At 51.7% G+C, this 10,979-nt stretch overlaps 1 protein-coding gene across 1 annotated transcript; it reads left to right on the forward strand.

Moving 5' to 3' along the window:
• The first annotated feature begins 53 nt into the window (after positions 1 to 53).
• Positions 54 to 6,196, forward strand: SOX7 (SRY-box transcription factor 7). The gene is made up of 2 exons (XM_006064317.4): positions 54 to 852; positions 4,348 to 6,196. Exons 1-2 carry the CDS (start codon positions 174 to 176, stop codon positions 5,271 to 5,273), a joined length of 1,605 nt encoding a protein of 534 aa, XP_006064379.2. The 5' UTR covers positions 54 to 173; the 3' UTR covers positions 5,274 to 6,196.
• Positions 6,197 to 10,979: the final 4,783 nt, after the last annotated feature.

Consider the following 10,979-nt stretch of genomic DNA (forward strand, 5'->3'; position numbering starts at 1 on the left):
CAAAAGCACGAAGTGTGTTCTATCAAGAAGAGTTCAAAGGCCGGGTGTCACGGCCAAAAGTCACTCGTGCCCGGCCATTCCCAGCGAAACCTGTTTGGCTTCTATTCTTCGTAGGATTCCACGCACGGGAGGAGCCAGCGGAACCTGGCCCTGGGAGGCCGCGGCCAGTCGGGATGAGGGGCTGGAGTCCGGCTCCCGCTCCTGGGCCCCGCGATCACCGGCGGCTCCCTCCTCCCGGCCGGAGGCACCTGCGCTGTGAGCTAGCGGGCCGAGGGGCGGCCCCGGGGCTTCGGGGCACTGATCCCCGGGAACCACCTGGGAGGCGGAGGGGCGGGCCGGGGGCGGGCGCACGCTGGGGAAGCGGCCCGCCTCCCGCCTCTCCTCCCGGCAGGTCGGAGCGGGGACGCTGCGGCCCAGGACGCAGGGAGGGGGCCCGCGCCGTGAAGGAGGGAGGGGCCGCGCCGCCTTCGAGAGTCATTGGAGGACGCAGCCTCTCGAAGCTGATAAATAAGGGGCCGGGCCGCGGCTGCCGGCCAAGTTGGACGCCCCAACCGGTGCGAGGGCCAGGTCAACGCCGGCCCGACGACGCGAAGCGAGGCGACCCCCGTGCGGCCATGGCCTCGCTGCTAGGAACTTACCCGTGGCCTGAGGGTCTCGAGTGCCCTGCCCTGGAAGCCGAGCTGTCGGACGGGCTGTCGCCGCCGGCCGCCCCCCGCCCGCCGGGGGACAAGGGCTCGGAGAGCCGTATCCGGCGGCCCATGAACGCCTTCATGGTGTGGGCCAAGGACGAGAGGAAACGTCTGGCGGTGCAGAACCCGGACCTGCACAACGCCGAGCTCAGCAAGATGCTGGGTGAGTGAGCGGGCGGGGCGCGGCCCGAAGTCGGCGGGCGGGGGTCTGGCGGCTGGAGGGCGGGCGGGTGTAGTGAGGGCGCGCGGGGCGAGGGTGGGACAGACTCGGCGTGCGGACCCACGGGGGCGCGCACCGTGCCCGCGAGGTTGGGCATCTGGGCGAGCGTGGGTGTGCGCGCGGGGACTGGGATTCCGAGCAGGGACGCGTGGACCGGGCCCAGAGTGAACTGGCATGGCCCGCCGGGGTGGCCGGGGAGGCCCACTGTAAGAGACGGGAGCAGAGTTAGGGGCCCTGGGGCACGGGCGGGTCTGAGCTGCGGCCTGGTGCGGGGACTCGACTAGGGAGATCCTCGCGCGCACGGACAGGTCGGGTGTAAGAGAGCAGGAAAACCCATCATCCTCTGAACTTCACCACGGGCACAGTCACAGGAAGTCGTACCTCTCATTAACGAATATTGGTGAAGAGAGACCTTGCGGTGGCGCATTCCTGCTTTAACTTAATTATCAAACCAACAGCAAAATGGACTTGATTCGAACCTCTTTCCCAGTCGCAGGAGTGTAGAAAATTTGATTCGGATGCTTAGGACGGCCTGTGCGGGTATGTCCGAGAACCCCCGGACGCCGGACTGGGGACAAGTCAGGCCAATGGGGAAAGGATGTTCTGGAGGCCGGGGGCTTTTTCTCTCTCCACTGTCAGAAGCTGGGCACTATATCAGCTCCAGCCAACGCCTAATCTCTTTGCCCTTTGTGGTAGTTTTTATTCATTTTGACGGATGGGAACCTTTCAAGGCACTTTGTGTGCCCAGCAGGCGCCAGGCCCTGTAAAAAAGGACAGTGTGTGGTCACCCGAGGCTGGCCCTGCCCCCAGCAACCCCACCCGGCCCATCTTGGAGCCTTTTCTTTTTCCTTTTTCCGCTGGAGCTTGGGGCTCCTTCCCCAGATCGGTGGAATGAGGCCTGACACCCCTCTTTGTGCTGTCTAAAGCCACGGGCCCTCTGGCAGAAAGGGTCCTCTTGCAGTTTGATTGCCCTTTCAAAGCAGCTGATAGAGTGCTGGTTTCAAAGAGCCTCCCACCCTCTGCCCAGCCCCCTTGGCTAGCTGTTCCCAGGACGAGTTAGTGGGCCAGTGTGTCTTAGCCAGCCCTGTCCCAGAAAAAAAATACTTAAAATCATACTTTATAAGGTGTTGGCATAAAGACAAATATATTAAGATATACAATAATAAAACAGTTTCTTCAAGCAGAAAGTTTATATTTTTCTTGAGATTTCTAAAGCAATGAAAACTTTTTTTTTTTCGGTGAGCCCCTAAATGTAATTTTTTGGTGTGACCCATGTGCTATGCCTGTTGCCCAAGCACAGCTCTTGTGATGAGGATAGAGCAGGCCCAGCCGAGGGTGGGAGAACTCAGTTTAGAGAGCCTTGCAGGACTGGGGCTGCCTGCTCCCAGGGAAAGGACAGGCAAAGGGACTTGGGTGACAAATGCCTCCTGTGAGCTGATTCCTCTTGGCAGTTGGCACTTAGGCTTCTAGAGGTTACAGTGCATTTTGCAGGAAAGATATGGATTCCTTCCTGCTTAACCACACAGCCCCTGGCACTAGGGAAAGGAAACTGACCTAGTGTTGCTTTGAAAAATGTGGATTTTCTACACCTGCTGAAGCGGAGGGGGCAGCAGGATGATCTATTTCCATCCCAAGCCCATGATCTTGCCCAGCCCTTTCCTTTCTGACTTAGGAGAGGGAAAGGGCTGAATGCGAGAGCCCACCCAGACTTTTTTGACTATTAGCTCTCCAGTCTTTGACTCTAAAAACTTCACACAGTAGCACTCGTGTATGTTATGGATGAGAAAGCAGGTAAAGACAGTTATACATTTAGTGGTTTTTAAAATGAACCTATATTTTATGAATACTACAATATCTCGGTACACTCAGAAACTTTGAGTCACATTTTATATTCAGTCCACAGTCAGGGTGTGGGTGTGTCTGGGTCTTGGACCTCTTGCCATAACTTGTGGCCTTAATCACAGGCTGGAAACTAATGGCCAACTCCAAATCTGGAGTTCCTGACAGTGCTCGCTTCGGCAGCACATATACTAAAATTGGAGTTCCTGACACTTTTAAAGTTGTCTTTTCAAGTGAGAGCTAACTGTATTAATTGACAACTTCACTGGAATAGTGTTATATACTTTCATCCAAAGGGTACTGGATAATCACCTTCCTCCAGCCCCCTCTGTGTGCCTGACACCCAGGGCCAGCCAGCACCCATGAAGGGCAGTCACACACATAGCTCTGGACTTGGCCCTGTGCCAAGGGCTCTGGGTGGGAGATGCAGCCCCTTTCCTTCCAAGATTTGGGGCAGGGGGCTGCCCTCTGGGCAATTTGTCTCAAACTTCAGGATACAGTAATGTCATAGGGGAACTTAAATTCCCAAGCCTACCCTAGGAGGTAACCATCTAAGGTGTCCAGAAGTGACCTTTAGAAAACCTGCAGCAGGATGGGCAATGTGCTTTAAGAAAGAAAGAGACACTAATCTATGCAATAACACACAAGTGAAAAGGATGAATGGAAAATACACATGAGAGCAGCATTTGTGCACCAGTGGGACACAAGTGTGGGATGCTTCTTCAGAAGAGCATTTTGGGGAGCATCACAGTGTATTTTTTACTGCAGGAAAAACAAAGAGCCAGGGAAGGTAAGGTGTTTACTTCTGTATGGAGAGTCAGTGACTGATAAGGTGCCCTCTCCCATGGTCACAGTAGACAGTTAGAAGCCATAGCTTGTGTGTGTGTGTGTGTGTGTGTGTGTGGCATGAAGGTTCTGTTTGACCTTCAGATATAAGGGCTAATCCTCTGTTGCCATAAATGAGATCCTGTAATTTACATCTTGTAATTTTACCTCCATCTGTGAAGCTGTTGACTGATCCTGAGTACCCTCACAAGAAAGCCTGTGATAGATGTATGCCACAAATAAATAATATAGTGTCACTTCCCGAAGGGCAGCGATAACCTAGGAAGGCAGAAGTTTCATTAGGATGCACAAATGATAAGAACTGACCCTCAGAAGGTAAAAGGGAGCCCAAATCAATGTTGTAGTCTACATATTTTTGTCCTGTGGGTGACGTTGGGTTAGGTGGACCCTTCACTGAGAATCTCACACTGTTTATACATTCCTGTTGTCTGGTGGCTTTGATAGGAGAGGTGCCATGATCCTGTGTGTGTGTGTGTGTGTGTGTCTGTGTGTCTTTTGCACGAGTGCCTTGGAGCGTGCAAGTGGGAGAGGTTGGTTTGGCCTTACTGCATGTGCAGGATGTGGGCTGAGAAGAGGGTGCGGAGTGTGGGGTGTCTTGTGTGAAGAGGGGGCACTGGGTTGGGGGGAGGGACAGGGGACTGAGGCAGCAGGTGTGTGCGATGCTCGGCGGCCCCAGTCGAGACAGGTGCACCGGGCGCCCCGAGGCGAGCTGCGCAGAGGCTGACGGCGGCCTTGTCTGACTTGTGTGAGCAGGAAAGTCGTGGAAGGCGCTGACGCTGTCCCAGAAGAGGCCCTACGTGGACGAGGCGGAGCGGCTGCGACTGCAGCACATGCAGGACTACCCCAACTACAAGTACCGGCCACGCAGGAAGAAGCAGGCCAAGCGCCTGTGCAAGCGCGTGGACCCAGGCTTCCTGCTCAGCTCGCTCTCCCGCGACCAGAACTCCCTGCCCGAAAAGCGGGGCGGCGGCCGGGGGGCGCCGGGGGAGAAGGAGGACCGGGGTGAGTACTCTCCAGGCTCCGCGCTGCCCGGCCTGCGGGGCTGCTTCCATGACGGCCCGGCCGGCGGCAGCGGCGGCGGCGGCACCCCGGGCAGCGTGGACGCGTACCCCTACGGGCTGCCCACCCCGCCGGAGATGTCACCCTTGGACGTGCTGGAGCCGGAGCAGACCTTCTTCTCCTCCCCTTGCCAGGAGGACCATGCGCACTCCCGCCGCATCGCCCACCTGCCCGGGCCCCCCTACTCCCCGGAGTACGCCCCCAACCCCCTCCACTGCGGCCACCCCCTGGGCTCCCTGGCCCTCGGTCAGTCCTCGGGCGTCTCTATGATGTCCACCGTGTCTGGCTGTCCCCCGTCTCCGGCCTATTACTCCCAGGCCGCCTACCCGCCTCTCCACTCCAACCTGCACGCCCACCTGGGCCAGCTCTCCCCGCCTCCCGAGCATCCTGGCTTCGAAGCCCTGGATCAGCTGAGCCAGGTGGAACTCCTGGGGGACATGGATCGCAATGAATTCGACCAGTACTTGAACACTCCTGGCCACCCAGACTCTGCCGCCGGGGCCCTCAGCGGGCAGGGCGCGGTCTCTCAGGTGACACCGACGGGCCCCACAGAGACCAGCCTCATTTCCGTGCTGGCTGATGCCACGGCCACGTACTACAACAGCTACAGTGTGTCATAGAGCCCGGGCGGCCCATCCGGCCGGCCTCGCCGCAGCCGGTCCTTACCGCGCCGAGCGCAGCGCCCCGGGGTGGGCACGCACTTCCACGAGCCGCGCGCCGACAGGCTCTGAGGGTCCGGGGCCCCTCCTCCGCCCCTTCCCCTCCGCCCCGCCCCGCTGCGGCCAGTGTTCTGAGTATATTCCTTCAAAAGAGTTTCCATTGGCTCCACCCTGGGAATCAGGCGCGGTCGTTGCTGAGGACGCTATTTCCCGGTAGTTTTCACTGACCTCTCCTCCCAGTTTTCAATCCGGAAACAAATTCGGGAAAAGCCCAGCAACATTCGCATCCCTGCCGCTTCTGACACAGCTGCAGGGGTCCTGCCGTCCTGACCTTTGGTCTTCCAGGTGAGAAGAGCCCTGGGCTAAGATTCGGGGACTGGCGGCCCAATCCCAGTTCTGCCTCCGGGGGCTGGGGAGACCTGACTCCCCTCGCCTCTCCTTCCAGCCCATCCCCCCATCTGCGGAGTGAGGGACAGACTCCGTATCTTAGGTACCCTCCGCTCCAGGGTTTTCCGATTTAGGATTCTCTCCAAAGGAAGCTGAAGCTGGCCTCAGTGAACTCATTCACGTGCAACCTGGTGAGGATTCCGTGCACTGCCCAAGGACCCCAGGCTGCTGCACTTGGTCACCATCTTCCATTATGAATGATCCTAGTCTTCCAAAAGGACCCTTTAAGAGTTTGAGAAAAAACACTCATAGTGATTTGGGAAATTAACGCTGGGGGTTAACTGCATCACTGACAACGAAATTGAATTCAAGCTGCTTTTTTAAAAACATATATATATATTTTTTAAGATAAGTTCTTTGATAGCTCAGTTGGTAAAGAATCTGCCTGCAATGCAGGAGACCCTGGTTTGATTTCTGGGTCAGGAAGATCTGCTGGAGAAGGGATAGGCTACCCACTCCAGTGTTTTGGGCTTCCCTTGTGGCTCAGCTGGTAAAGAATCCACCCGCAATGCGGGAGACCTGGGTTCGATCCCCGGGTTGGGAAGATCCCCTGGAGAAGGGAAAGGCTACCCATTCCAGTTTCTGGCCTGGAGAATTCCATGGACTGTATAGTCCATGGGATCGCAGAGTCAGACATGATTGAGTGACTTTCACTTTCTTTTCACTTTCATACATTTCAAAAGAAAATACATGTCTGAATATTTACAGTGTGTATGAGACACACACAACATACACGCCTTCATGCTCAGCCTGAATCAGATGCAGTTTGCTGACCTTGGCAACGTCTTGTCAGCCTTCCGTTCCTAATGACCCAAAGAGCAGGGAGCTGGAAAGAGTTTCAGCACTGTAGCATCAGTGTCTTTGAATCTGAATGTGCTGATTTCTTGAGCAAAATTTCACCACACTCTCCCTTCTGCAGATGCAAAAAGATCTTCCTTTCCTCTGTCTCCATCTTCCTTTCCTGGACTTTCTTTTTTCTCTTCTTTTCTATTCTTTCTCCACCCCTGAATTGGCTACTGATTCAAAGATCACTTGACTTAAAAATCCCAGGCATGATTCCTATGGCAGAAATGGGAATTCGTTCTCCTCACCAGCCCTCTGGTTCTTCAGGTAACATCTTCGGCCAGCACATCAAAGCAACTTCCCTTTATTATACTTACTTCCCAAAGAATAGAAATGCACTGTGATTCAGAAAATATTTCTGAGCCCTGACCCCATCCCAAAAACATTTCCATCCTTCCTCCAAGTCTCTGTTGAAGGAACATACCTATCAGACATAAAAGACAGTTGTCTTATGATTTCAGCATTTTATTGCCTGTATGAAATATGTAAGTGTTTTTATATATTCTCCTATTATTTTCACCTTATATTTTGTATTGTTGAAAGATCCTTTTTTTTTCCTTCCAAGGAATTCTCTTGTAAAATCACTTATAAGATATGATTAATCTTTATGCTATTACTGTATGTGACTTTTGGTAATAAATAGTAAACCATGGACAATATGATTGGTGCAGTCCAGAATGTGTATTAATAATCTTATAAAACAGTATCACAGACATTAAGCTAAACTGTTCCATTTTCTGTAGGAACTATATATGCTTTGGAATGGTTGTAGATATTGGTTTGCCTAAAATATTTAATTTAAATAAACATTTTTGTACCACGACCATTCTGTCATTTGAAATACAGCTTGGTGAAGGAAAAAGTTTTCAAGTGAGGCGTAGATATTATGCCAGTTCTCCTTCCAGTGTTGGTCAAAATGTTCTCTCCATCATCTTTTTTATTTTAAAAAACTTACCTTGTTGGAGTGGTTGATTGGTTGATTTTATGAATTATGGTAAAGAGATAAAGCCTAATTTTACACCTTAGAAACAGTGTCATTCTTCTTGATATTGAAAGAAAAGACAAATTCACAGCCTAGCTGCAAAACAATTTTCTCCTTGGATAGGATGACTTCACACTTGTAAGGTGGAATGCAGTGGTTGTCAGACTCTCAAGATGGGAAGTGGGGCCCAAGTATTTGCTTCCTTAAGGGGAAACTCCATTTTCCCTTTCTTTTTGAAATCATCTTTTGAAGACTATTTAGATTGTCCTCTTTCCTATGCATCTAGGGATGTGGTCTTACAAGAATCATGTGCTCTCAAAGCTCCCTGGAATGTTGCAGAGAAAACAGGGCAACACAAGGGTGGGTAATTAAAGGATGTAATATCTTGTTAAGGTTCAAGATGAAAATCCCAGCCAAACAGTGTCCGGAAAAAAGCGATGATTCCTCAGTCCTCAGGCCATTCACTACATCTGGCTCCTCTCTGTGGGAAAGCCGTTGTAACTTGTTCATGTCAATAGAAGCCCTGTGTTCTTCCAGGGCCTCTGGGCCAAGGAGTGGGTCTTGGGAGGGTCCGATCAGGCAGACGTTCTTTGTGCAAATTGGATCGTAATCTCTCGTCATTACTTTAATAGCACTTTATAGATGTAGGGAGTTTTACAGCAAATTTTATGGTCTGTTTCTCATTCCCAGCCCCAGATGGGGCCCATCATCACTCCACCCCATTGCACAGTCAGGAACACTGAGGTCCAGGGAGGGAGGGGGCACCCTGGGGTCACCCTACTCAACTGGTGGAGGCTGGGGTTTCAGCACTTTGTCAAATACATTCGCTGGCATTGACAGTCTCCCAGTTAGAAGGCTCATGCCTTTCACAGAGACTCACCAGACGTAGGATTACATCCGGCCGGTTTTTAACCTCTCACATCCCAGGGGAAAAGGATGGACAAAGGGGAAATGACAAGGCTAGCATTAGATGACACCTGAATTCCTTGCCGCCGAGGCCCACCACCGTGGCCAGCTGACAGTGGCCGCCTGCAGCGTCATCGCCTGGCGGGAGAGCTTGTCCTGCAACGTCCACTGGCCATATCTATGTGTCAGCGTCAGTGGCCGGCCCTGGACGGGGCCAGAGGGGCGTGTGTCATTCCGGGCCATACTGTGGGGGCGAGGGTGGTGTCCCCCGCCTTCGGGAGGGCAGGGCACTGACCTGCGACAGGGAGCTTTCTCACTTTTGCCCAGCTGTGAGTAAGACGGTCATGCCCGGAAGCCAGGGGTATTGTAGAGTTCTGGCCGCCCCTCCCAGGTACCCAGCTCTCCTGCCTGCCCCTCCCGGGACAAGCGTACTTTTGGCTTTGGCTGATGAGAATTGATGTGCGTGCACCGTTTTATGGGTTGTTTTCCTAAAACATGAATGTTACCATGTTACACTTCCTTAAGACCCTTCAGTGCCTGTGCGTCGCCCATGGCACACAGGGTCCCCAGGGACCCCACGAGGTTCATGGATCCGAGAAGGGGCCCTGGTACTGTGTCCACATGGCCAGCCCCCACCCCCTGCCCCTTCCCCACAGTGTACCCACGGCCCGGAAAGCCTATTGTTCTCTGAAAATGCTTTCTTACCCAGGCTTCTGTGCTTTTCCCAGCACTATTCCCCAACCAGGGAGACCCTCACTCTCATGGCCTGTCTGATGACATCGACCCACTGTCCAAATCCAGCTCAGACACTCCCACTCGTGCTGGCCGGGGAGCAGGTCACTCTCGTCTCTGAGCTCCAGCGGGGACTTGATGGGATCTAGCACTTACAGCTGGTGTTGGTGTGATCCATTTGTGTGAGTCTTCCCCAGCAGGGCAGATACATAGTAGCTGCTCAACAAGTAAGTGGATGAATAAATGAATAAGTTAAACATCTGAGAAGTCCTGTAGGTATTCCAGTGAGTCCTGGTGCTAAAGACCTGAAATCTTCTGGGTCCCTAATCTCCTCACTCATCTCTCCAGAAACCCAGACCCTGGAGCCCGTGTGTGTGCAGTTCTCAGGGCTCTGAGACAGAATGTGATATAGCCATGGCCATATAGCCTCCCCTGTTACAGAAGTAAATGAGTCAGGAGGTGGACACAGAGGACCCAAGCATCTCCTCTCCCGTCTCATCCTAGAGTACCAAAATAGAGCTGAAGGCAGGTGATTTGTAGCATTTTTAACTTCCTACGTTTCCTTTTGAAAAGCCTTTGCTGTTGATTTCATCCCCATCAAAGGGATTTGGACACAAGGAAGGAAGGAAGGGAACAAAATATTTATCTGTGTATTATCTATCCATCCATTGAGCCCATCCACCTACGTCACTTACTTCATCTTTCTACCCATCCATCCACCCACTTAACCATTTATCACCTATCTAGCTATCAGTTCAGTTCAGTCGCTCAGTGGTGTCCGACTCTTTGCAACCCCATGAATTGCAGCACGCCAGGCCTCCCTGTCCATCACCAACTCCTGGAATTCACTCAAACTCATGTCCATCGAGTCAGTGATGCCATCCAGCCATCTCATCCTCTGTCGTCCCCTTCTCCTCCTGCCCCCAATCCCTCCTAGCATCAGAGTCTTTTCCAATGAGTCAACTCTTCGCATAATCTACTGATATTTTAATTTTCAAAAGAAACATAGTCTTTGTAGAAAGTTTAGTAAAAAGTAACATCATAGGTAAAAAAAAATAAGTCATCTATTGTCAACAACTTAGCAACATTACTGGTAATTTTTTTTTATACACATCAGTGTATTTTGTTTGTTTACTCAGACCAGTCCTTTTTTGTTCGTCTAGCTTTACAGAGACATGGGTATTTTATGATAGACTTTTTTAGTCATTAATATTAAATAGACATTTTCTTATGTCCTTAAACTTTGTCTTTCTGCTAAGAGTGTTGAAAAGGGCAGTTGAAAAATCAACATGAAAAAAATATTAGAAAAAAAGAAAAATTACACACTCCATGACCTTGATATAACTGGTTCATTTTTGTATACTTAACTCCCCAGTCCTGTATTCAAGCGTTCAAGATATAGATACCATTGGTATTTGGTTTTATCCTTTAAACATCCTATTATAGAAATTTTGCCACATTGATAGCTGTCCTCATGTTTATCACTTTTGATGGCAACACAGTACTTCAGTGTATGAATGTGGCTTGATTTACTTGGTACTAGATAACTAAGTTGTTCCGTTTTCGTGTTTTGCCATTATAAATAGCACGGCAGTGCACATTTACTTGTTTCTGTCCTTGGCTAGATTCACAGTCGGGTATCGCAGGTCTGAGCTATGAGTGAGTTTACAGCTTTTCATCGAGGCACAGAATGGCTCCATGCAAGCAGTCCCCAGAATGAACTCTCTCCTACCAGGAAGAAGGCAGGTTCCTGAGGA

This window comes from Bubalus bubalis, chromosome 3 (assembly GCF_019923935.1).
Source record: "Bubalus bubalis isolate 160015118507 breed Murrah chromosome 3, NDDB_SH_1, whole genome shotgun sequence".
Lineage (NCBI taxonomy): Eukaryota > Metazoa > Chordata > Mammalia > Artiodactyla > Bovidae > Bubalus > Bubalus bubalis.